This window comes from Nilaparvata lugens, chromosome 1 (assembly GCF_014356525.2).
Source record: "Nilaparvata lugens isolate BPH chromosome 1, ASM1435652v1, whole genome shotgun sequence".
NCBI lineage: Eukaryota > Metazoa > Arthropoda > Insecta > Hemiptera > Delphacidae > Nilaparvata > Nilaparvata lugens.
The window spans coordinates 25,258,786-25,286,738 of NC_052504.1; the positions used below are offsets into that span (position 1 = coordinate 25,258,786).

Here is a 27,953-nt window from a genome sequence, read left to right on the forward strand (position 1 = left end):
CGATATAGTTAGAGTGATGAGATTTATTTAGATTGAATTTCATCATCACATTGTTAAAGTTCAGTAGAAAAGAAGTCTAACTATTAAGATGTATTCAGTGTTTTGATGTTAATCTGTATCTTGTGAATAAGCTATGAGCAAGTCTAAGTTATTGAATATTAGATACCACTGTACTTTCCAATTCGATCCCTGTTAACATTTATGTTGGAATCATGTTCTACTCCTAAAATCTTAGGCAAGGTCTCATGCTTCCCTACTAATAATACGGGATGTTGATGATCACGATAATAACATTAAACATAAGTGTAGTGTGCCTTGTTTAAATGTAATGTGTGCTACTTTTTTGTGAACGGTTTCTGTTCTCTTCCTGTCTTCTATCTTCACTGAACGAAACTATTGCAAGTTTCCACTTCATTGCTGCTCATTCCAAACTTACTGTTCATTTATCGAGTTTTTGTTCAATGCCATTATTTGGTTTCTTGCAATGGCCTGCTGAGTGCCTCTCCCTCACTACCCCCACCCTCGCTCACTTCCCCTCTCGCTCTGGTTTGGTGTCTTCTCTGAATATTCTTCGCAATTCGTCATTGACTGCATGCAGAAAGCATCTGATTCAATGTATGAATATATTTTTTTTTGGAAATGGAATGAACCGGCTCCTCTCTATCTCTATCATCATTCATTTCACTCCAAAATCGAAATCAATCCGATTATTTTCAAAAATGTTTGTAAATCAATATTTTCCTCCGAGTTTATCCATTCCAAAAATTTAGAAATTTACTATCTAATAGTTTCAAGAAACCCGGTTATATTACAGTCTATATCTTCCCCTTTCCAGGTGAAAAATAATAAAATTGTTAATTGTTTAAAAATAGAATTACATTATATTTTTGAAGGTTTAGGTTCTAAACTGTTATTGCTATATATTTGTTATTACTCAATGATCCCTATAATATTATGTTACTTGTCATAATGAATTCGAATGTGGTAATTGATGAACTGGATTGGTTATTTATTGAGTGTTGGAAAATACGAAATTGAAATGTTTAAACAGGACTGACAACTGAATTTTATGCTGAATAACGTTTTTGAAATGTTTCTCTGCTTCAGATAAAATTCTGCTTTTAGTATTTTATTCACTTAGTTTTTCTTCAATATTCATAATATTTACTTTGACACAGATTTTTCAGCATTATTGCTAATTATTTCAACGTAGATCTAGCTAAACTACTATACTCTAGTTGATTTTATTACTATTATTTAGCATAATGTAGTAATGTATTTTTCTATGCATTACGAGGCATATAAGTTTCAGCTATTGGTAGTTCATTTTATACATTGCTTTATCAAAATATCATTATTATTATTATATTAATAATACTATTAATGCTGATATTATGAATGGTAATGCGTAATAAAAATTGTTTTGTTATCAATATTGTCATAGTTTCTAGTTCACCACCCAATTTTTTAAAAGTTCTTAACACTTATTAATTCATAACTTGTCTTTGAACTATTGTACTACAGTGCTATTATTTTAATCGGTTCCTATTCTATTTTATTATTACACAATGCACTGAGACTAATATTCTGTCATATTGAAATTCTCCAATTATTTTGTCTGTATTGACATTTTGAAAAACTATACTAGCTCATTATTTAGTTTTTTTCAAAAAAACTGTTTCAAGCCTCCCAAATACTCACACTTCAAAGCAATCAAACTCTCCTCTTAAATACTGAAATCACTGACCAACGTTCAATTTGACAATGTGAAATTACAATTTATAGAATATATTGTGATTCTCCATCTGAAAAGCGGTTGATAATAATTTTTAGTGAATTCATACATTTTATAAATCATCAAGTACCGTACATAATATCATAAATACTTTTCAATTCTAAAATCTCATCAGAGATCATCCAATTTCATTCTTATTCTTTTCCCCATTTTTTCAGTATGAAGAGAAATCCAATTATATATTATTTAATTTTGAAATTTGAACTCCTTTCAAACAGTGTACATTGTACAATTTGATGGGTATATAACCCAATATAGTACATTTTTCATACAATGATATCGAAAAATTCAGCTACCGGTAACAAATTTTAGGTGAATGAGTTACAACAATCCTTCTGCAGAATATTTTTACAGAATTCAATCAGCTTCTAAGACATCATTTTTTGCTTTACATTTGCAATAGTACGCATTAAGTTTTAAAATTCAATTATATTTTGACACACTAGTTTTTTTAACGTTTCTGAGTTTTCTAATCCAATGTTGCATCACAAATTAGTATTTTCTTTCTAAAACGTAAAACAGTTTTTGCATGACATTTTATCCTTGCTTCATGATACAGCGTACTGAGATACAAATTAAAAGCAACTGTTCTTCAAAGACAGTAAAGAATAATATTGTTGCATGTTAATTTCGAGCATTTAAAAGCAATTTTCAACACCTTATTCTTGAATTTATATCACTAATACTACACTTATTTATCAAAACAATAATATTCGGACTCACAAGGTTTGCTAAATTGACTACAATTTGATGCAACCTTTAATTCCATAGTTGGCGTCGTAGAGCTGATAACACTGACGATATGTTACTCTATAAACAAAAAATGGTAATTCGTATGTTTTCTTTATATTTTCAATTTATCACAAGCTTTATTACTTCTATTATCTTGATGGAGACCACTTATTTATCATCAACAAGGTTTTATTTTTACAATATTCTAATATTACAATTCTTTTTTTTTAGTATATTAGTTAAGATGGGATGGTGATGCTATCAGGTCGACTGAATATTTATTTTCAAAAATCATCCTACACAGTCATTATTTGAATCTGCATCTACAACAAACTTGGCGACTGATGTACTACTTACTATATTATAATGGACGAATGAATAACCTCCTGTTAATTCTGGTATTGTGTTTTCTGATTGGTTTCGATTGAAATCATCGTCTTTCTATTTATATGATCTTAGTTTAAGTATCTTCTACTATTTGATGAATAAGTTTTTAGAGAGAACTTGAATGCATAGAAATATGTGCATTTTATTCGAAATACGTATTATTTTACATTCTGGAAGAATTGAACCTGATTAATTGTATACGTTTGATTGTTTCGATATTATTTGATAGATCATTCAAAATCTGCATCTAATTTTTACAGTTTCTCATTTTTTCTAGTATGGTAGTTCTACAGCCTAATTTTACTTTTCGTTTGCATTTTGACCACTCAATTATTATTGAAATCCTCATCCCCTTATAGTGGCCAAATCAAATCTTACTTTTTTGTTTAGAATTCCCCATAGAAAATTATTGAATGGTTCCAATCGCATACAATGTTGAAAGTTTAAAATAATTGGTTTCTATTAAACTTCTGGTAACTCCTTGTCTAAATGACCAATCATACATTTGGAGATCTCATATCCTAGTTCATTTATGAATTTATCTCAATTAACCCGGAAATAAAAATATTTTTTCTCAAGAAGACAATAAACCTTTATAATATTCTATGTTAATTAAGTTGAACCTACTTGAAGTCATAGCTTTGGATATTGCTGTTGGTTATATGCAATCCAAATGCACCTTCAATTTTCATCCCTTCATCAATCTCATTATTTCCAAAGCTTTTTATTTTAAGTTGTACTCTTGAGTTGGAAAATGCATGCTTTTTATTTCAATTACAAACGTTCTTCAATCTTTCAAAGACTTCTTGAATGGCATGATGAGTATGAGGAAACTACTTTACTTGGAGGTAAGCATTTGTTATCAATTTGCATGCCGTAGATGATTTCGTGTCTGTCGTCAATCCTTTCATTCTTCAATGCATGGCGATCTAGAAATCTTACAAATAGCATTAAGATCGTTTGATGGTTATCAAAATTGTAATTTTTTTCATGATTATTTTCTATGCCCTATATTTCTTAAACGGTCCGGCTTGTTTATTCACTCAAATACATTGCTTATACAGTAACTTTTATCTTGAACTATTTTAAAATGTACCTTCATAGTAATATATGTTAAAGTTGAATAAAGTTTAATAACGTTTTTTTTTTTATTCACTTGAGGGAGAAAATGTTTGGAATCTTTCAAAATTGATATTTTTTAAATGTAGTAATCTTTGGTATTTACTATTTTTTAGTTAATGAAAAAATTGTATAAAACGTGGTTTATTAGAATAATGTTTTCCACTTGTGTAGCCTACCGGTAACATTCAAAATTCCTACATTTGTTTGATGTACAATGTTTAGTAGCCTAGTATAAAAGTCATCAGTTGGCAAGATTTTTAGAAAAATGAAACCGTGCTATATTGTTTGGTATTTGAGATTAGTGAAATCAATGTCGAATTAGAATGATTGACAAACAATGAATGTCCTCGATTCATAACCAAATTAATTGTTCTGGTGTATTTTTCTGCAAACTCATATAGATGTGCTAGACCATCAAATTATCTTTTGCTCAAATCTTTTGCATGTCAGCATTATCATACATCTATTAAAATATTCGCTTCAACGAAAAAACTGACATTGACACAATACACATTTGACAACAGCACATCTGACATACCGTATTGACACAGTGACAATAGAATTGGGTTGACTGGAGCTGCTGAGTCATGGATAGGCCTAATCAATTTTCAGGAGTCATTGATACCAACATCTTAAAACTAAAAAATGTTTCAGAAAATGGGATTATTGTGGATTATGCAATAATTTTCAGAAAATGAGAAAATCAGATAATTTCTCATTCAATAGTAATAGGCACCCGCAATCTAATTCTCATACAAAATGAAATGTTCTCACACAAGTCACATATCATTTAAAGAAGAGTTGATGTGTTTTATCAGGGATGAACGAATGGCGAGTTCCTTGTGTTTTAGTAATTAGACTTCACTAATTAGATTTGTGTATCCACAGACTAGAAATCTACAAATTAGAATCTCTGAACAAAATAACGTATACCGAATCGAGAACAATCAATGACCATGCTTGACAAACGAACATTCAACCACCTGAGTAATACATTTTTTTCTAATTCAGGACATCTCTCTCCAGCTTTGTGTCATATCTTTATTAAAGTCCATGTTATTATCATGAATGTATGTTGATTCCTCAGGAGTACTAAATACTCTACTCCTGTACCGTACATTAGAACCCCAATATGAATCAGCCACCAGTAACAGGACGTTTTTCACAGAAACATCAATCACTTTTCAACAAAAAAACATTTATCATTATCCTATTTTTCGTGCTTATATCACTAACAATCTTACCTATGGAATATAATAATAGAAAGGTGGAATTCATTCCCGTTTGCAAGTTTCTGTCATTTACTGAAAAATGTTCATTCATTTGCTCGAAAACTATCAATTGCTGACACTGTCTCAAGTAATTGATAACTCTCATGAGTCTAGTGATCTTGGATGCCACTATGCGGCTTCTATGTTTGGTGTTCTATTTTTACTCGAATAAATACACAAATTCATTTGATTTTGTATTGCATGAGTAACAACGTGTAAGTTACCTGTGGATTTTCTCCCAACTACTAACCCTCTCAAGCTGTAGTAAAATTAAATACACACCTCCTATATTCTATGAGTAGGGTTTTTTAATGGTAGGTAAAAATGAACATTTTGATGTAATGACATCGTTTTTTGTCGGAAAATAAGTGATTTATATTTCTTTGAAAAACTTCGATTCATGGTGTCACAATCACCTTCAAGTGGTGTATTATTATTCACAAAGCTGGGACCATACATGTTATGTGTTTGATCGATATTGTTGTAGTTACAACCCCGATTAGAGTAGATCTAGTTCAGAAGATATAGAATGCTCAACAATAAATATATTTTCCACCCCTCATATCATGTTCTACTCAAGAAAAATCAATTATTTCTCAATTTCTTCAGAACTTAACATCTTTGAAATCAGAACTGAAACTGGAATTAGTTTTCTATCAATAAATTTCATGCCAGCGAGGTTTATCCAAAATTGAACAAAATTTTTAATAATAAAATAATCCAATATATTAAATTTTAATACTTTGGTTTGCATAATAATCAAGAATAGACATTTTTCATGATGATTAAAAACACGAATTTCATTCAACGCCAATAATCATTGCTTTTTTATATTTTCTATTCACCTTCATTATCTTTATAATGTGTTCTCATATTCTAACAGGTACAAATTTTTTATGAAGATTTCTAAAAACAGAAGCTTTCACATCCAGTCCAGTTGAAAAACGATTCTTAAAAAAGGATGTTCGTGTTGTATTATCAATGAAATACTAGATCTTCAAGTGATACTCTATTCTTAGCAGAGCATTAGAATGTATCAAATGATCCAAAGATCATGCAAACCCTTTGATCGTTACAGATTATTACTTACAGTTACACTGTAGTTTGGAACTAAGGTACTTGTTGATAGTTTTTGTGGCACAACTACTTGGGAAATGACAGATCTTTATCATTCAACATGTGCCACTGTTGAGCTTTCTATCCAGACTGTAAATATGCTTTGAGTGTTAGTTACCGCTGCACGTGCTATTGGGACACGGCTAATCTGATTGTGTTGGACTTTTGCAGCGAAATTCATGCCAGAGGAGCCGAAGGGCGGTCAGCCGCCTTACCCCTACCCCATGTACCCCCCTCCACCACCACCGGCCGGCGCCCCCGCCCCCGCACCCGCAGGTGCCCCAGCTGCCGCCCCGGCCGACAAGGCCACCTAAGAACAACACTCCACTCCGACACCGACAACAACATTTCATCCTCCAACTTGAAATGACAAACGGACTGAATAAATTTAGACAACAAGCCATAACCAAATATAACGAAAGTTTGTGTAATCATTCATTCACATGATTCAGAACAAAATAAAATGTTCAACCGCAAACTTAATCGTATTCAAGATTCTTGAAATGATCAAATTTCACAAACATTTCAGTTTGTCGAGAGAGCATTTAATGATTATCATTCACTCGTTATTTTACGTTTCACTTGCACTTTATTCAAAAAACCACCTTTAATTATTATATAAACTATGTCTAAGAAAAACTTTAATTTCCAAAAATATAATCCTGTTTGTTTAACAATACTGACTAAACCAGCTACTCAATTACTCCTATATTTTTCCATGGTTGGCATAGTGAAATAATAATACAGACAACATAATCACTGTTGATAGATGAATTCATGTGAATAGATAGGCTATACAAAGCAAGAGTAAAATGTGTAATATTGTGTACAAATCAAAATAGAGATTTATTCAACTATTGCGTAGCCCCATCTATGATCCTCCTTTCATCGACAACCGTTGATAATTAATATTATTATATAAATATGTAAATAAGTTATATTGTTATTTTTATGATCATTCGTTTATTTTCAAAGACCACTCATTTCACCTTGACTCCACAGACTGCATTATAAAACAAATGCAGATTCATCTAAAAATTGAATTATTTGTCTCCATTACATAACTTACCAAAGTTCTTTCTGTTTGTTGAAGAATAAAGTTTTAATTGATTGTTGATCATTAAATAACATATCTTCATAAATGTCTATTACTGTTATTTGTTATTACAGCTATTTAATAATAACAAATTGTTATTGAAAAATTATTTTGTGATAATGCCATGTAAAGACGAGTGCTGCAGAATGCTTGGTGAGAGAATGCTGTTGTTATCAATGAAAGCTACCATACTCTCAAATATTATTCTGTTAATATCGAATCATGTCAACATCATTATACCTTTCAACACATTTCAATTGTAATGCATCACTATTATTTCAAGGTTTGGTGTTTATAGATTATAACTGATAATAGAATGCTTAAGAACATAAAATATATTGTATTAAAATAGGAGAAAATGCTTATTAGTTCTCCTTTGGTGTATAAATCAACGAGATTAATAAAACTCACTACATTACGTGCATGTATGTTTGTATGTATACACACAAAACTATGTAATATACAATTCAATATATAGTATTGAATTTCTATCAACAGTTATGTACAGTATCGGATTTCATTTGAATTGGTTAGGAATTTTCACTATAGAATCACTGAGTTTCAAAATCAACTTTTATGTCCTTAAGCAGTTTACTGATAGTAGCTTTTTCTACAATTATTATTGTAAATCATTTGAAAGAGGAATTGTTAATGAGCAAATATGACAGGTCAGCAATATAATAATGATCAGTTGGTTAGGCTAGGGAGTTGATAGAATAGAATGATTGTTGAGGCGAGTGGAAGCCTTGTAGGCTAGTACCAATTTGTCAAAAAGGCTTCTAAAGCAGTTTAGATAATTTGAAAATTATTTGTAGTCCATTTATTGCGTTCTTTATTAAATTAGTATAACTTAATGTAGTTGTTTACATTATACGTTGTACAAAAATATATTCAAGAAAATAAGTATGATGGTATAACGTTAAGATAATACTATTATAATATTGTAGAGCACAATAACTTTATGATAAAGTATTTACAATTTATTGGTGTTATCAATAACTTGGATATTCCATGTGGAGTAGTTGATAAATAAAACACCATGCAAATAATTTCAATCTTATCAAGAAATTGTATGATATATAATATGAAATGAACGATTGATTTTGTTTTAAATTGAATATTAATATATAATTATTATTTAATATTTAGTCCATTAAGGTTTTGAAAATAAAGGTTTTGCCTCTTTTATTACGTAATTCTTCAATGATTATCCTTTTATAAATTTATATTTATAACTTTTAGTTCATATATGAATACTTTATTCGTTTATAGAAAGTTATGGAGTTTTTTTATTAAAAAACCCTAACTAGGAATAAACCGGTAATAATGCCTATATCAAACTTTTTAATTGTTTCAATATTTATTTCAAAATGGCTAATAACTATATTTTTTATGATTTAATGAAAATTGAATATTAACCCAATAGTGAGAGATTCCTTGAGTTATTCTAAAAAAACAAGACATATATCTGTTTCCATGACGTGCGTTAGTTATTTGAAAAGCAGCTTATTTCTATACCACAGTCCATAGTGAAATCCACGTTATAATCGCAGTATTTGATTAACATTGGTGTTGCTATCCTTGTTTATTATTCGACAAAGCAGATGACGCTATCCTTTTCTTCCTCCGCAACTAATTAATGTACAAAATATTCCATCTTAATTATGAAAATTTATTAAATTATTAGAAAAAAAAATATTGGCGAATAAATAAGCCTACCTAATTTATTATTTTTAACAAGAATGAACAATTAATATCACATCAGATGTACGTAGGTGCATCATAGCTGGTATCAGCTATCTTATATAGAAAGCAGAGAATCGGCAATACTGTAAAACAATATTGTTTTAAAAATCCATGGTTAATAATATGTAATAGCCAGAGGCATAAAAACAATTATGCTCAAAAAGCGATTTCTTTGAAAAATAATCTTATGAGTGTGAAATAGACCATACCGTACCGTTATTGTTATTAATATAGGCCTAATGATTAGGCTATACTTTCTACATAGGCCCACTTCAAATTATATATTTTTTACATCTAGTTGTTGTTGATAAACATCAAGTAGGTGAGCTATAATTCTTGTAGGAATAATAATAAAGTATATTTTATGAGGAGATTGCTACAGTTATTTTAATATTATGAAGAGGCAATAAGTTTGTCAATCTTAAAGAAAAGCATTATTTTAAGCCCAGATATAGTCTACTGTAAAACAAAAATGACGTCTTCGACTGGTAAAAATGCTGATTCTTTTAAAATCACTGACCAAAGCTCTTTAGATTTACAAATATCTGTAGATGAAAAAGATGATAATATCATACACAGCTCTGAAATTATACATAATTTCAAGCTAATGCCTGAGTTCCTTGATGATAAAGTGATACCAGATCTTACAAACATAAATCCTTGGCCAGCAACAGAGTAAGTAAAAAATTAATAAATTAATTTATATCTTTAATAAATTTAGATAAGATCCATCCTTTAGCCAAAGCTGTAGCCTTCTATATAGATCAAAAGTATCTTTAAATAGAAAATAATTTTACAAATATTTGCAATGATGCAAATGATCATTACGGTACCTATTTTGAATAACTTGGGCATAGAAATACAGTATAAGACTAATCAAAGGCATGGCTTAAAAACTGCTTTATCAATTGCTCTTTTTCACAGTTAAATGAATAATAGACTAATAATATAGAAAATTGAAAATGTAGGGTGATACTACCATTAGCGACTTTTTCTAAACAATAAAATTTGATTAAGAGTAAACCGTAGTGGTTTTTAAATTATAATATTTTTGGGCCATAAAGTTTGCCCGCAATAAACTCAAAAAATCGTCGAAAATAATATATAAGCATAGATACGTCTATGTATATCCTGAGCTTACCTTTTGAAAATGGTACATTATTTGAAACACTAATAATTAACATTAACAATAACTATTATTAATATCTAAGATATCATAGAGAAAAGATAGCATACGAAGATTATCTTATGGTATAGGGCGGCGCTTATGCTCCAAATATCACTGTTAAAAAGGCTGATAGTCCTTCCTCGTGAAGTTTTATGACGCTGGTACGGTATATAGTCTTGCCTCGGCTTGCCGATTATTACCTTATACACTCTAACGCCGCCAACACAGTTGTCAATAAATTGACTAAAATCGGCTTGTTGTAACAGTGAAATTAGGAACATAAGCGCCCTAGGCGAGATATCTTCTTATATACTGTACTTTTTTTTCTATGGTCAATTCATCAAAGTACTTGTCGATTTACTGTCGTGTACCGTACCTTATTTATTTATTCTCCCTATATCTATAAAATACTTGATCGGAAAGCTTTTGGTATCAATATTCAAATTTATAATAATAATTTTAATATTTTAGAACCCATCTTATAATTTTAGAGCTGTAGCGGATCTTTTGGGAATCTTCGATGATGAGACAAATCTAAAGTCATTCTGGATCGTAGATACTTTAGCTCACAGTCTGAAGCAAATGCAAGACCAAGGAGTTCAACAGACGAACCAAAAAGCATTTGTTTATTGGTTCTTTTATATTCTTGAAAACATTCACGGTAAGGAATTTTGTTGTTGATTCATTTTATTGATAATTAATAATTATTAAACTTATTGTTTACAATAATGGCTCAATTATTGGAAAGGCAAAACTAAAATGTACCAATATTAGGAAATAAAATTAACCTATATTAGCAAATAATTGAAGAGAGTTATATATTATAAATGTTTGATAAATATATATTTTTCAATATTATAGTGCATGATTGGTCTCGTGAAGAAACATTCACAAAACTGAAAGAGCTTTTGCTGAGAGCTGAGAAAATTGTATTTTTTCAATCAGAGAAGATTCCAGCTCCTCAAGATTGCTCTGACATAATTGTAATTGTTGATCCAAGATCATCAAAAGTGAGTAGGCTACGGTATGCTTTCCATCGCCAAAATTATCTAATAGCCCACAAAGTAATATAAGTTCAAGTGAAATTTCATTTTTTTTAATATAGGCTATAATTGTACAAAATAATGTAAAAGTAATAGGCAACATATACCATAGATTTAAAGGAAAAAATAATAATATAAAGGCTACGGTATCAGTAAATTAATGGAGTACACTAAATTTTACAGCTGAGCATTTCTTATCACAAAAAAATTGGAATAGGCCTACTCAAAAAACAAGTTTTTGAGAATAATACGAGCAATATTCTAATAAGCTGCCTGATAATTGATTGAACAATATCATTTTTTTCAAATCGAATTTCTTATACCATTAAGAATATTGTAATTCGATAGTTGCTTCTATAATTGATTCATGAAGAATAATTAGAAACAATTTTATCTACAGTATTTGATAAATGTATTTTTTATGTATTTGATAAATTGCATTCGAAACATGAAGAAAAAATTAATAGGTAACGCGGTGATAAAGTTCATAGAAAATAAGAAATATTAATTACGGAATCACCTAAATTATAATATCAAGAGTGTTCATGGGAATGGGAATAGGAAAACAATACACTAATATCATAAGAAATTATAAATGAATATCATTTTATCCTGATAGATGGAAGGTGGTGAAATGGACGAAAAATACCAAATATCTGAAATTGTGAGGGAAAAGAATTCAACTGATCTGAGCATACTTATTGACCTCATCTACAAAATGTAAGCATGTAAAGTATTGTTTATATTATCCTGCTTTCTTTCAAGTTAATAAAAACATTTCTAATATATAAGTTTACACAAATGCTTCAGGATTAGGGAATAGTGTATCTCATGTAGGGTAATTATTTTCTGATAGCGAGCAAGAAAATAACTCTTTAGTTATTGAAAATGCTATTTTATCGAATTTTGAAAGAATAAATCCTCAAGCTACTGATTTTCTATCAGAATTCTTGCTAGCCTGCTTAGGATACGCTGGTTTTAGGATTCTATCTTCAAATGCTAGAAGAGCAGAGTTCCAAGAGGAAATATTTGTCCTAAATATACCATAGGCCTATTTCCACTGTGAAATGAAAGTTGAACTATTGAATCAATGTGCGAGACCATCCCGCGTTAGTGGCGCAAAGCCATGAACTCTAATCCAGAATATGCAAGAGAAAATGAGAACTAGATTCAATTTATGAAGCAAATGAACAGGCCCTGTACTGTATGTAGCAAATAGTGTAATAACTGAACAGTATTGTTTTTAGATTTGCAAACCAATTCAAGTATGAAGTTATAAGATCAACATTTGCAAATATCACCAGATGGGAATCAATTGAAATTTCGAATGCAATAAATATTCCAAGAACTTTGCGGGTAGAGCCGACAGAAAAAATTGGTAAGTTCAATCTTCTCAATAATTTTCAAGAATCAGGTGATATAAGTGATAAAGAGAAGAAACTGCTACAAGAATGATATTTCATGTAATGTAGCCTATAAGAGAAGGAATAACTATAAAAAAGAATAATAATTAAAAGAAATGAATATAGCTAGGTGCTAGACTACTGTATTATTTTGATATTTGTAAAATCGCAGATTTCCTCTCGCCCTTGATTTTAAGTTCGTCATACATTAGTCCACCAGTGGGTCGCCTAGTGTTCGACTCGCTAAGCGTGGGGGCATTATCAGGATCGCAAGATTCTGGCGGCCGGCCACCAGACTTTGGCCACCCGGCTGGTGTTGCTGGCAACTCAGGTTGTCAGCCCGGCGGCAAATCTTTCAGTCTGCTTTATACTCGCCTCACTCGGGCCGCCAGTGGTTGCTCTTTGGCGACCCACTGGTGGCTGAATGTAAAACAAGCCTACCGTGAAAATCACCGCGGTACAAAAAATAGAGGATGATGTTATATTATAATCATTGATGCTCTTTCTCGCTACCAGATTGTTTCACTCAGTAATGAATGCATGCGAGTCGAATAAAATGAAAAGCTTGATTGGAATTAGAACTGAAAGAAGAATTTTATGGGTGTATTTCGATTAGCCCAGGTTTTCGATTATCCCAGGTGCTCGATTAGTCCAGGTCTTCAATTACCCCAGGTCGGACTTTCCCGATTAGATCAGGACCTGGTATAATCGAACTACTGGGTTAATCGAAGCATTCTGTCTCGATTAACCCAGTAGTTCGATTACACCAGGTCCTGTGTATCGATTAGACCAGGTTTCGTTTATACCACAGCTGGTACAATCTAACTGCTGGGTTAATCGAAGCATTTCGTCTCGATTAGCCCAGTAGTTCGATTGTACCAGGTTTTGGAGCTTCATTGTAGAATAGAACACATTGGCATAATCGAGACACTCCCAATTTTATCAATAGGATTGAAAAATATTGATCCATTGAATACCAAAGTGCATGATTTCATCAAGTAAAGGTTACCTACATTAGTAGGCTATTCAGGATTTGGAAGAGCTCGTCACATGCTAATTTTAGCAAAGATGTCAGTAACTGGGATATAGTAATATGTATATTACTTAGTCAAATTTTAAATGTTTCTAAATCATGAAACTCATGCATATTTTCTGCTGTGCATTATTTACTGTTTTCTTTCAACATTTCTTTTTATCTCTAGCACGGAAGGAACAAGGGAAACGTCGTCCCAAGTCTGGCAAAGAAGTTTTAGTTGTAACTGGAGTAGATGACAATAGTGAAGAGCACATTCAACCATTACTCAAATCGGTTGACCAAAAGTAAGATCAAGAAAAACTCTGTAAATCCAAGTAAAACAGTAAATTCCAGGCCTAGTTAGGTTTATAGATAAAAGATACGTTTCTGAGACAATGTGCCGCCAGAATAGAATTCATGGTCTCAACTGATTTATAGTTTGAAGAGCATGAATTTATCGTTTAAATTATTCTAGTATGGCTAATTTTCTTGTTTCTTACCAACATGTAAAATGCCAACAGTCTGGCAATGTAACGGTTGCAGTTGGAGCACCTACACTGGAAATTATCCATTGTCTCCATTCATATTAAATGATAAATTTTATCCTCATTCATTCCTTATAAAGTTGAAACTAAGCGAATCTAATATTTGAAAATGTATTCTCACCGCTCTCTGGAGAATACAAATGTTAATAGCCTAATAATCCAAACAGAAAACAAAAATTTCGTTGACATTCATTAGAAGAAACTTTTACAGAACATCAAGAATAAAAAAGAGGACTTTTCAATTCAATCTCTGGTTCTCTATTAATTTTATATAATTATGTTGGCAAGTCTCTATTAAGGATACTATTTTTGTCAGTTTGTAAAAAATCAAGGATTATTATTTAATATCAAAGCTCAAAAGCTTCACTCATTTTCGAGGGCTATAATTTCATTTTAATCCTCCTGAATCTCAAGTGCACAAAATAATTGAAATTATTCTTTTAAATACGGTAAAAAAGTAAATTCGTATGGCTTTTGTTGGTGGGGAGTCCCTTGCGGGAAGGTCCCACCGCCTGAATATATAATTTAAGCCGTCAATGGGCCTAAGGACTGTCATACTTCAGCCGGGACCGACAATTTAACGTGTCTATCCGATAACACGGGAGTGATCTGGTTAAAAAACTTGGTTATGAGAGGGATTGAACCCGGGATCTCTTTGCTGCTACGCAAGCACTCTATCCACTAGACCACGGTTATCAACGTCAACATGCATATAAGATCATTTTCAAGAATTGGCAATCAATCTTATAACAAAAACGTATTCCTTCAATATTTTCCACTTTTCAAATTTTATAAACTGCACTATACTGTTGAATACAGACACCTTTTAGTTCATATTATAATTTAGAGAACATTCTCATGGTAAATTCCTATATTTGTTTGAATTTATCATTTTCAGATTTTTCGATAAATTATTCCCCAACGTCAGTTCTGCCAAGAAGAATAAGACGAAAAAAGATAAGTCAAAAAAGAAAATATGATTGAAAATTTGAAGTTCTTCCAATAAAACTTGTTCATGTTCAATAAATTGATATTAGATTTCAGATTTTGTGCAAAATTATTTTCATTATTCTATCATGTTTTCTTAGTATGTATTGATTATGGTCAAATACATTAAACAATGGATATAAATAAAACGATTTAATATTTTCCACGTATATTACATACAAAATCATGTAAATCAAACAATGGATAAAACTTAATCGTTTTCTTCGTCCTCGTCTTCATCTTGATTGTTGATCTGGAAAGAAAAAAGAAAAATCTATTAGTATTGAATGAAAGGATTACAAAGATCAAAATCCAAATATATTAAAATCGCCTCTTTCAGTTGAGAACAGTAGAATTATCGACCATCAATGGAATATAAGTATTGTTGTAATGAAAAAATGAAAGAGTACAAATCATGAGAATGCTTACTGAAATCAAGGAAATGAAAGAATACAAATCTTGAGAATGCTTACTGAAACCAAGATGATGGTCGAGAAGATTGAAACATGTGTCTATAAAGTAGCTTGATTCGAGAATGAAGAGAATTGTAAAATTAAATTTAAAAAGTTAGTCCATGCAATGAATGCTCAAAAGAGGGTATAGAGGGAAAAGTTTGAAAGACAATTTTTGACTCCGCAGTTCCGTTTAGGGTAGTAAGGAGGTAAACATATTATCAAAAGCACCCCTCTTGTGCTAATGAGGGGGTGCCCACCGCTACCCCTTGTGCTAAGGGGGGGGGGTGGTTGAAAGGTACCATTTTTTGGTTTCTCGCATATTAGTCCAGTCAAGGAAAGGTTAAAGAGGGAAAAGTTGGGAGGATAATTTTTGACCATGCAGTTCTGTTTAGGGTAGAAAGGAGGTAAACATATCAAAAATCCCCACCACTACCCGCTGTGCTAAGGGGTAGGCTGTTATATGGCTAAGCTGTTATAGCAGCTTCAATGTAGGGGGTTAAATTTTCATTGCTGCAACAAGTGTGAACTCAGCGGTTCCACACCTTCAACAGTGGGGATAAAGATGCGCACTTTTGCTATGTTCACCTACTAACTAGTCCAAATCAAGCTGCAAAGTCAAAAACTATGTTACAGACAACCCCTTCAAATTTCATTGTCAAACGATCAATTGTTGCAGCAATAAAAATTTCACCCCCTACATTTAAAGCTGCTATAACAATGAAAGGAAAACTTGGAATAGTGAAATAATACATAATTTCAAAGATTGAATTCAATGCTTTACAAATCTACGATAAACATTTATTTTTACGATGCATTGTTGAATAGTTATGAGCCCTGAAACAACAAAACATTGGATGAAAAACCTGTTATTTTGATAATTACACACCTTCAAGAGCGAATATCTCGTGAATTGTTGGGGATATCACAAAATTCCACTAAAAAAAGTGTAGAGTTTATCAAGCTTCATTTAAGCTTCAAGTTAAGTCGATTGGAACGCATAGTTCTGAAGATATGAGCGTGGAAGCAAAACGCTGAAAAATGCTACTTTTAAACCACCCTCATCCCCTCAGTACATGAGTTAATGGGGACTTTTGATATATTCTCCTCCTAACTAGTCTCAACAAAGCTGCAAAGTCAAAAATTTTGTTTAAAACATTCCCTCTAAATTCCTTTGTCAATTGTCTATTGTTGCAAAAATGGAGATTTCACACTCAACACTAAAGCTGCTGCAAAAGGTCAATTATACGAAAATGTCACACTTTCAAGAGCGGATATCTCGAAAACTAGAGGAGATATAAAGAAAGTTGTAAAATGAATCTTGTAAGAAATTATGTAATCTTTAATTTGTTATATAACAGTCAAGTCCTTGACCAAAAGATGGTACCTTTAAACCACCCCCACCCCCTTAGCACAGGAGGTAGGGGTGAGGACTTTTAATATTGTTATCTCCTTACTACACTAAACAGAACTGCGAGGTCAAAAATTGTCTTCCAAGCATTTCCCTCTATACCCTTTTTCGAGCATTCATTGCCTGGACTATACAACACGAAAACTATGTATCTTACGGACATAACTGTTATAATACAAAATCTAAGCTTACCTAATTTCCTACAATATTCATCTCACAAATTTTTCTATATCTTCTTCAGTTTTCGAGATATCCGCTATTGGATGTGGGACATTTTTGAAAAACCAAGTTTGCCTCCATTTTTTTCTATTTTTGCTCTTATAACTTTTTTAAAATAAATGGGAGAAATCCATGTTGATTATAATCTCATAGAGCATTAGATTCTCTTCAATTTTATGTATAATTCCACACTTTTACGCATTTCCCTACAACTGTTGCAGAAGTTTTAGTGTTGTGTGAAAACTTCAGTTTTGCAACAATAGACCAATAATTGACAAAGGAATTTGGAGGGAATGTTTTGAACACAATTTTTGACTTTGCAGGTTTGTTGAGACTAGTTAGGAGGGGAACATATCAAAAGTTCCCATTCTAACTCATGTGCTAAAGGAATGAAAGTGGTTTAAAAGTTACATTTTTTAGCTTTTTGCTAACATAACTAACTATTCCAAAATATAAAGCATGATAGATTCTCTACACTTTTTGTTCAGAGGAATTTTGTGATATACCCAACAGTTCCCGAGATATTAGCTCTTGAAGGTGTGTAATTATTGTTAAAATAACAGGTTTTTCAACAACTTTTTGCTCTTTCAGGGCTTATAACTCTAACAATGGATCGTATAAATCAATGCTTATCGTAGGTTTGTAGAGCATTGAATTCTCTTTGAAATAATGTATTATTTCACTATTCCAAGTTTACGTTCCATTGTTATAGCAACTTTAATGTAGTGGATGTAATGAAACCGCTGATTCGTCAAAAAACAATTTTTGCATTTCACCAACGTCAGCGTATTGTTCAGACATTTCAGATCAACAAGATTTTTCAAAATTGATGATAATCCATTATATTTTAGAAATGTTGGTGGTGTCCATTTTACAGTAATTGTAAATTTGTGAAAAGTGTAAATTCAAAGTATTGTGCTCACTATAACCTTAGCGTCCGGTATCCCATTAGGGAACTTTGAACTATATACGGCGAGGTGGAACTACCCTTGGATCTCCCCACCATTCAAAGCCATACGCTAATAATAATAGTAATCGTAAATGCACGTTAATATCAGATAACATCTGAAAAATTCTGTTAAGACAGAACACACAACTTTGAGTGCTTTGACTTCTCAAATTGTTTTAAAGTTAGTTCCTTTCCTCCAACTTACTTAAATTTACTTTACTAGTGATAGCTCCTTCAATCTACTATAAGATGCTTTTGCATGCGCTTGCCTGTCAAAATACTGTAACTGTCAAAAGAGAATAGAAGTGGGTGGTGGCTTTATGGCGTCAATCCTACTGTTTGGCCGTATTGTAACTATAATTAAGAGGCGTTTTTAACTAAGTAACGGTTTTAAATTACGCTGACGCTACGCAGCGGTCGCCGTTCAACGCAAATGCGTCGTGTACCAACATTTGTGTCTTTACGGAACCATACGATCGAGTCTACATTTGCTTGAATTTGATACATTTGATTTGCCTACATATCTCAATAAGTCCCGCAGAGTTCGAGCTGGAATACGGCTTCTCTGTGCTCAAGGCTTCAAATCAGTTGACATTCATTCTCATTGACTCGTAGGTCTTGGTTAGGGCATTGAAAGTTTTACTCAAAGATAATGCCTGACCACACACAGGAAATCGAACACAAGAGATTATATCTCTTTTAGCTGAGAAAGATTGGACTACCCTCCTTACAGTCCCGATATAGCGTCGAGCGACTACCGAGCATCTGGCAGGGCAGTGCCATTCCGATGATGACTAAGTGAAAATGACTGGAGCAATGGTTGTCTAATAAGGCGGCAAGCTTCTTTGAAATTTGAATTTATATAGTTTCCAATATTATTCTTAATATTTAAAATAGAATGAAAATAGAAGAAAAATATTGTACTGCTACTAACTTAGCATACCATCAACAAGTATGACCTTCAAGGTAGGCGCACACAGATCGTCATCGGACGGATCGTACTTTTTTTAGGTGCTGCACACACTAGTCGTCATCGGAGCATTGGGGCATTTTAGTTCATTGCGACGTATGTCGAGTCGTGTGCTAATTAGGAAATTAATAAACAAATATTACAGTATAAGTGATGGATAGCAGTAGCGAAGAAGTTATAATTGTTACTTGTTTGTTGCCCCCTGTGGGTTGGGGGAGCTTTGAGTCGATCATCATACTCAAGAATGTGTTGATAACCAGAATTCACCCACAGTATCCATGCTTGACGTAGGAGGCGACTAAAATGGACCTCAAGGCAACTCCAGAAGTTGCCTTGCCTTCAAACCCACGGTATCTGCCCCATTAGGGCAGTTTCGTAGGGGCAAAAAGAAAAACCCAAGAGACCAGAGATGGGCGAAACTCCAGACACAAATGTGGGTCAAAAGGCTGAGGCAGAGGCGGTTTGGCGTCCCCTCTCACAGCGGAAGGACCTACTAAAAGGCCAGGACTGGAACTCACGTAGGTCACGAGGACAAATCAGTCTGAAGAGACTGCCAAGCATATCACACTGGATTGCGACAAGAATTGCTACCAGGTGATGAATGGAATGTTAGTATAGGGAAAAACTTCTGGTTCTTGTAAAGGACATAGGTATTGGTTTGCCTAACTAACATACTACTTGAGAACACAATAAGCTTCGTTTGACGTATGGGGTTCTTTGAACCTTTGGATCCTTGAATCCGTCCCTTCAAAAACAATAAACAATACTTGTTTGTTAGCCGAAGATGAAGAAGAGGTACAGCGACGTACGAAGAGAAAACGAAAAATGTGGATCCTTAGAATCAATCAGAAAAGGATAAAAGTTGTACAATTCAGTCATATTGTTGAACATAATCATCGATTACTCAGAATCCATAATTGTGTGTAGAAAATAAGAATACCACGTGTTCAGTCGCTACTGTGCTAGCCTATCGCCTGTGGAAATGAATAATGCGTGACGGTCCTACTGCGCACACCAGAACGGAAATGCCTGTGAGTCATTCAATCCGAACGGAGCCGCCGGCTTCAATGCTCCTCTCGGGATTTCTGACGGCATTTCCGATCTACGATGCGGATAGGTTTGCGCACTCCAATTGAAACAATGCATCAAATCTAATCGTCCGATCCGTGCCGTCCGTCCGATCTGTGTGCGCCCACCTTCAGGCGCATTTGTTGAGCACATTATAATGTGATTACTGTTCATTATATCTACACATAATTTCAACATAGAATATAGCTCACCTGGAAGTATCTGAGTTCGTACGAGTCCTTTGCGTCAGCAACTACTCTCAACCAATCACGGAGGTTGTTCTTCTTCAGATATTTCTTTGTTAGATATTTCAAATACCTGTGAAAATTGAAAAAAAGTGTTAATGATAAAATTCAATAAATAAAACATTAATAATCAAGACATATTTATGTTATATATATTAATGATGTATGCCTATTCAACTAGTAAAAGAGAAAACGACACTAATGGTTGTGACGTCTTGTTGTACAGCCTCCAACAATTTCATAATCCAAAATGAGATAATAAATTCAAAAGAAGCTGCACTTGTCAATTTTGCATATTTCCGACACCAGAAATTCATTACATGAAAACCAGGTTCTAATGATATGCACTTTACGAAAAGCGGTTTTCAATAATTCAATGTTGATTCAAAACTTATTTAAAACAAAACATCAGCACAACTTGGAGAAAGTTGAGTGAGGCAGTGGATGTTTTTCAATTCATAAGGTGAGTTAAAAATAAACTAAGGAAGGATCTCGAACTACGTGACATCTATCAGTAAAAATAGAGATGATGGAGTGAACATTGAACAAATCAAATCCTACGAATGAAAAGTTTTCAAAATATTGCTACATTATTCAGTGAGTACAAAACCAATATACACTTTTACATAATAATAATATTGACAAGTAATCTATGCTATGAATTTTTATATTGCGCCGTAATCAATAGGTATTGAGTATAGAAACTTACTTGTATAATTGTTGTTTAGCTTCCTGTTCCTTCATTTATATGAGGGATGAAAGAATCAACAAGAAATTAAACATGTTAATTTTGCATATTTCCGACACCAAATATCCATAATTTTGAATAGCTGGTTCTAATTATATGCAGTGAGATTTAAAATGATGTTAATTGGCTAGGATAAAATAGATGGTCTATTTATACCCTAGTCCCATCGCCAAGCTTTGCAAGAAATTTTCAACAGGTTAGGAAATTTCCAATAGACTAATTGGATCAAATCCATTGAGAAAAATCACTCTCCAATTGAAATATAATCCGCTAATAAAAAATGAATTACCTTTTTGAAAAAGGAATATCAGCAGTCAATGTAACCTTCATCTTATTCCTTTCTAAACTGACTGAGTTTCCAAAGTTGTTAGTCTTGTAGTTAACTTTGATTCGCTCCTGAAGGTATTTTTCCTGAAAACAGAATGAAAAAGAATTCATGAGCAAATAATAAAACTGCAAAACAGGCATTATGGATAAAAATGTAATAGTAAATGATATAGTTCTTAGGGAAAATTAACAGTATATAAAATATTCATCAAGATTGAAGAATTCAAACAAATTCCACTACGCAGAACAAAAAGACTCCTGGTTTCTATTGTTTCAATTCTCTGTCATCGACCGCTACCAATAGATGTCATTAGCAACCAATAATTATTGCCTATCAGCTATTTCTACTTACACTTTTTCAGGGTTTTGAATATAGATTTTAGTCACTTAGCCTATTTTTATTCCTTATTGTTAGCTCATTTGCATAGGCTATATTATTATTGACTGATATTGTGGCGAAAATATCGTGGACAGTTACTTCGCCGTGAATGTCTGTTCAGGTTATTTCTCATCCACCGTAGCGTAGCTTTCAATGTCTTTTTGAAAGATGTAGCCGACGTATGTCCTAATCAATCAGTCCATTTCAAACCAGCTACGCTACGCTTGATTGAGCATTAGGAGATACGTCAGCTACGTCTTTCAAAAGACGTATTACAAACTACGCTATGTGGTATGAAGGCAGTGGGAATAGCCTTTACGGGGCTCGCATGATATTCTAGTCCTGCAAGCCTGGACTATGAACAACATCTTGCTTGCCCAGTGAACTCAAACTACCGGCCGCGTGACGTGACAAAGTTCAGTAATAGGTATGAAATGGTAAATTGACTTACGAAATTGCTAACGTCCATAATGTTGTCCTCAAACGGATGAGTGCAGTCGATAACGAATTTGGAAGATTTCTTCTTCTTCTGTCCTTTGCCTCTGACGCTCTGTTTCTTGATGCCTATGGATGGTTTCTTGGCGGTGAGCGCCGCCTTCTTGGGGGCGTTGGCCGGCTTCTTGCCTGGCACGGGCTTCTTGGCGGCCGGAGCCGTGGCAGGGGCAGCGGCCCCCACGGCTGGCTTCTTGGCGGGGGCGGCGGCTGCGGCTGCGGTAGCTGGGCGCTTGGCTGCGGCGGCAGCTGCAGGGGCGGCTGCCTTGGCCGGCGCACCTCCCTTCTGTGCCGCTGGTGCAGCCTTTGCTGCAGCCGCTGCAAAACAGCACATATTCTTTTCAATTCGCCAAGTAAAAAATGGAGATATGATACACAGAAACGTCCAATTAGGTCGAGATATCACATATCAGTATTACTGCTCTACACGACATGCCTCAAGATTTTCACTAGATGACTTTGGATAGCCCGCAATCCCTAGACTTTCTTATGATGTGCCGAAGATCGAGTAGATAAACATTCATGAAGTTGGGCAAGATGATTCTAGATATGCTACAGAGACTCAAGAGACTTGTAGTTACACTCGTTTCACACAATTGAAAAAAAAACTAGAATAAGACAACTAAAATTTATCCCAGAATCTACTGTTGATAATCTAAATCACCATTTAAGAATCAACTAAGGCAATGCCATCAATCTATACATCATTTCACATATCAAAAATGGTTACAAAAAGTAAATATAAATAAAACCTTTCTTGAAACATTGTTAAAATATCCTTGTTGGAAATAGAAATTACTTATACAAAAATAAACGCACAAAATGTATCAATGTACTTTGAAAATTTTATTACATCGTCAATAGGATGAATTGTTTCAAGAATGGCTCTACCTGAACTGCAATCTAGCTTTCCTCCACAAAAAAAGTTTCAAATATTTCTCAGGAAAAATTTTATCAGGTAGCCTAATGGTTATAACAATGTTCAAAATTGAATATTGATTGCACAAACTCATTTTAAATTATAGGATATAATAAATAATCTATCTATATCCTATTATATTAAGCGAGCAATTTCTGTATTTATATATCTGGTTATTTATGTTTTACGGATCTCGAAAACGGCTCAAACGATTTTCACGGAATTTGGAAAATAGTAGGTTTATGTTATAAAGATTCGATTGCACTAGGTCTCATTCTTTGGAAAACTCGCTGAACGACATTAAAAGGAGAATTCATCCTTGAAAAACAGATGTTAATTTCATCGTCTCTCGATAACAGAAGATGCGTGTGCCTGTGTGGGAGAGACAGAATTATTTCCAACTGTGTAATCATAATTCATAATCAATCAGCGAGAAATTTCATCTAAAGTGCGTGATAAATTACTTTTAACACGGCTCTTTCTCGAAGACGGAGCTCTATCCTCCACTAATCACTCCCACTACCTAGCAGCATTCTCCTTCTTTTGTGTCTGTGTGAGAGAGCTTTGCGAGGCGTCGCATCAACACTCCCCTCCAGCTGTTGCTGGCAATGTTCCAAGTAGTTTACTGGTCAGCAGGTATATTGGTTTGTGTATGTTACAGAGATGTTTTCATCACAAGAACATGAAGCAAAATGACACGGCGCATCCAATTGTGCGCAGGATGTCCGTCTGTGTCTACGCTACAAACTGTGGAGGGAGAAATTAACATCTGTTTTCCAAGGATGAATTCTCCTCTTCATGTTAAAAGTAATATATCAAAGAATTCGGCTAGACAATTTGATCGATTTGATCAACATAATCTGATTTGTTGACATGACATGATAATCCTCCTAAACTAGAGTATATCATAATTTTCAAAGTTTATCATTATTTGACAATTTCAAGTGATTAGTGAGTGTTATTTTGTTATTCAATTTGGTTATTCAAGTGATTAGAGTGTTATTTTGTTATTCAATTTGGTTTGTATATAATCTAAATTATATATTTTTTGTTTTCAAATGTTTGAACAGGAAATTGAACCTGAATTCAAGTGTATGGAACATAACCTACTTTCTGGAGTATTTATAGTATATAAATCAAAATTCGGGGAAGAAACAGTTCTGTGCCTGTTAGTACTTCCCTAATAATTTTAAATAATCGTGTTCGGTTTATCAAAAGTCAATAAATAAATAACGAGCGAAGCTCGGTGCCCCGATATTAAATACAAATTGAGCCTCAAATTTTGACATTCAATAACTTTTTTATGTGTGCACCGAATTTGATGATTTTTTTTAGTTTTGTTCGTTATGTTCAGGACCAGGTTTATGGCCTATAATATTTATAATCCGACTTCAGGACTCTTTCCTACGGTCCTTCAAAGTTTGCATGTGTTCCTTATGGGAGAAGATTTGTGAGCTGGCCACAAACAGAAATAAAAATCAGCTGTTATAATCATTGCGTCATCCAACAGCCGTCGGTAGATCTGTTTTTCTATTTTATTTCTACTGATTCACAAAATTCTAATTCCAAAGGTGCGTACAGATATACGCGCTGCGAACATGAGCAATTCACTTTTCATGAGCTGATGCCAAGCTTTTTATATCTGTATCTTACCGTTTCTGTAAAAATACAGTTATAGTCAGCTGATTAAAAGTGAATTGCTCATGTTCGCGGCGCCTATTTATACGCTCCTTAATAATGCCACGCTACGAACGACGTCCAAACTTGGGTCGTTGAACTCGAAATGCTGTAAATTTAGAATATGCACGAGAAAATCAGCAGCAAGGAAATATACCATTCAATTTCCTAGCAAGCTACATTCAACTATAACTAAAAATAATAGCTGCTGCACAACTAACTAAGCACATAGGAAGTCCATATTGAGATATAAATGTAAAAAAAATACTGATTGTTGGATAATTTTCATAGAAATATAGTGCATCAGATCAAGCTAAGGCCAAGCACACCTCAGGAGGCGCGGCTTGGTGATACTAAGTATTAATCTTATTGAGATTGCCTTATCACACCGTTCCACGCCATGCCCGATTCAGTGTGTGAGTTCTTCCATTCAAACCAATAAGCAAGAAGCACCTGGATGCAAAATGCCGCATCGCGCCTCCTCAGGTGTGCATCCAGGTAAGTTTGTCATGAGATGCATTAAATATTTAGTTCGCCGGGCAAGCTAGTATTCTTATAAATTGTTCATGATAATTTGAGTAATGTATTAAATGTAATGTTGAGTTACCTTTAGCTGGGGCAGCCTTGCCTTGTGGCTTAGCATCACCCTTGGCTGCTGCAGCAGGCTGTTTGGCTGGTTTGGCTTGCGCAGGCTTGGCCGGCTGTGCGGCCTTAGCGGCTGGTGCGGCCTTGGCAGCTGGAGCGGCCTTAGCAGCTGGTGCAGCCTTAGCAGCTGGAGCGGCCTTGGCGGCTGGTGCGGCCTTAGTGGCTGCAGGCGCACTGGCTGCCTTGGCCGGAGCTGCAGCCGCCTTTGCTGCGGCTGGCTTGGCTGCAGCTGGAGCTGCTTTCTTCGCGCCTCCTGCACTTGGGGCTGCTGCGGCCTTCTTGCCGCCCCCACCACCTCCTTCCTTCTTAGCTCCTGCGACCTGCCAACAAAATCACATCCACTTACATTAACCGATGCTTAGCTAAAGAAATACGGTAAGTTATTTGTCTCATTCCTAATTAATAGATTGATAAATGAATTATTGAGTCAATGGCATCCTTTGAAGGGGTGACAAAAATCCTATAGAGAATACCACATGATTTACTTGATATGATGATAATAATATGCTTGAATATCCAAAGTATCAAGTTAAATTTTAGTTAGGTTGACTGGCAATGCATTGAAAAGATGTAGGGTCGTCTATAGGCTACCCAAGGCCCCTTTGCATACAAAGCAACTCGATGCTCTTCATTCCAGAGTACATGTCTGTGTCAAGGCATGTAGGAATAAAACCTTTCTTGACCTTTGAAAAACATTTAAAAATACAAACAAAATGAAAATAAAACAACTTTTCAACTAAATTAGCCTAATAGCTTGCATTATAAAAATGACTTATTTGAATGAAAACTTCAAACTGAAACGAAGAATATTGTGAGATTATCATGTAGGCTACGTAACATTATTATTATCAAGGTAGAATTGTAACATTAGCATAACCGTAGTGATGCACCAAATAGAGGTTGGATCTCAAACTAATTTTATTATTTTTTAAGTTTCAAAATATGGAAAACCTAAAAGAGGTTACATAGAAAAATTTGGATTGCACCTCAACATTTTACTGGAATTTGTACAAAGAAATCTCTAATTTAGGCCTATTTACTTACATTTAGCACCATTATAAATGAATGTTATTTTCTTAAAATATATTTCTACTGATCACACTTCAAAACAAAGTGAACATATAGCCTACTAACAGAAAATACTTTGAAGAGGAGATGTGACTAAAACTAAGAATTTTCTACATAGAACTTATAACGATAATGCAAATTAAATGCAATATTGGTTTACCATCTAGCAACAATTAGCAATATAGAAACACTGAAAAAAAGAATAATTACTGTAGGCTACCTTAAATTAAAATAATATAACAAAAATAATTTGTAGTATTGGATTGGTAAAATAAAAAACAACAATTTAGAGCATAGAAATGTCTAAAAAAGCAATAATGTACTTATTCTAAATTTAGGTTAGGATTTTCAATCCATTTACTACAAAGTAATCCTTCACTTGAAATGATCCCGCTTTCATGTATTAGTAATTAAAATGGAAGTAAAATTTATTTTTACTTGGTTTTCACAAATTAGATTAATAAAATCACTTGAAATCAGTTCAAGGAAACGTGTTTAGGGCAGGTGTTTAAGATGACTTATTGAACCTCACTCGTCTCATTTTAGTAAAACTGTTACTTAATGATAAAGATCAGCAATATTTAAACTAAGAAATACTTGATAAATAAATAATATTTATAATCATATTTTATAAAACATCTAATTTTTACACACATAATTTTAAAAACACTCACCGGAGACATATTCGACACGCAAAAAGGAAACTCAAACGATGACTACTGCAGTCAAAATGAAGGAGTTTATTTCTCGTCAATTGAATCATCAACTCGGAAAACATATTTCTGAGTGGAAATCAAATACAAATATCATATTATCAACAAAAAAAACTTTTATGGAGTAACTATCTATTTTTTGCTATTGAAAATGAAAATTAATCCCTATATTACTTGATATATCCAAACATGATTCTACTCCTGAAACAATACTCAATAAAATACTATAAAAAGTATCTTAAAAT

The 27,953-nt window shown here is 33.4% G+C and overlaps 3 protein-coding genes across 6 annotated transcripts in view; 2 read left to right on the forward strand and 1 right to left on the reverse strand.

Moving 5' to 3' along the window:
• Nucleotides 1-8,712, forward strand: part of LOC111047509 (vesicle-associated membrane protein 2) — a 34,343-nt gene extending 25,631 nt beyond the window's left edge. For 2 of the 3 annotated variants that reach the window (XM_039423354.1, XM_022333273.2), the window contains one exon: nucleotides 6,595-8,712. In XM_039423354.1, the coding sequence (XP_039279288.1) occupies nucleotides 6,595-6,737 (143 nt within the window). In that variant the 3' untranslated portion in view covers nucleotides 6,738-8,712. The remainder of the gene's footprint in view (nucleotides 1-6,594) is intronic. The other variant, XM_039423346.1, reaches the window with a different exon arrangement.
• Nucleotides 8,713-9,549: 837 nt separating this feature from the next.
• Nucleotides 9,550-15,482, forward strand: LOC111047513. 2 transcript variants are annotated; one of them, XM_039423397.1, is made up of 7 exons: nucleotides 9,550-9,940; nucleotides 10,925-11,094; nucleotides 11,295-11,443; nucleotides 12,096-12,196; nucleotides 12,724-12,854; nucleotides 14,082-14,199; nucleotides 15,338-15,482. In XM_039423397.1, the coding sequence occupies exons 1-7, from the start codon at nucleotides 9,738-9,740 to the stop codon at nucleotides 15,417-15,419; spliced, it is 954 nt and encodes a 317-aa protein (XP_039279331.1). In that variant the 5' UTR covers nucleotides 9,550-9,737; the 3' UTR covers nucleotides 15,420-15,482. The 2 variants fall into 2 exon arrangements, with proteins under 2 accessions (XP_039279331.1, XP_039279336.1); XM_039423402.1 differs by having other exon boundaries at nucleotides 9,572-9,940; nucleotides 12,781-12,854.
• An 82-nt stretch (nucleotides 15,483-15,564) lies between these two features.
• Nucleotides 15,565-27,821, reverse strand: LOC111047508 (60S ribosomal protein L22). The gene is made up of 6 exons (XM_022333272.2): nucleotides 27,670-27,821; nucleotides 25,890-26,247; nucleotides 22,646-23,004; nucleotides 21,778-21,899; nucleotides 20,708-20,813; nucleotides 15,565-15,679 (listed from the first exon to the last, which is right to left on the reverse strand). The coding sequence occupies exons 1-6, from the start codon at nucleotides 27,676-27,678 to the stop codon at nucleotides 15,638-15,640; spliced, it is 996 nt and encodes a 331-aa protein (XP_022188964.2). The 5' UTR covers nucleotides 27,679-27,821; the 3' UTR covers nucleotides 15,565-15,637.
• Between the last annotated feature and the right edge of the window lie 132 nt (nucleotides 27,822-27,953).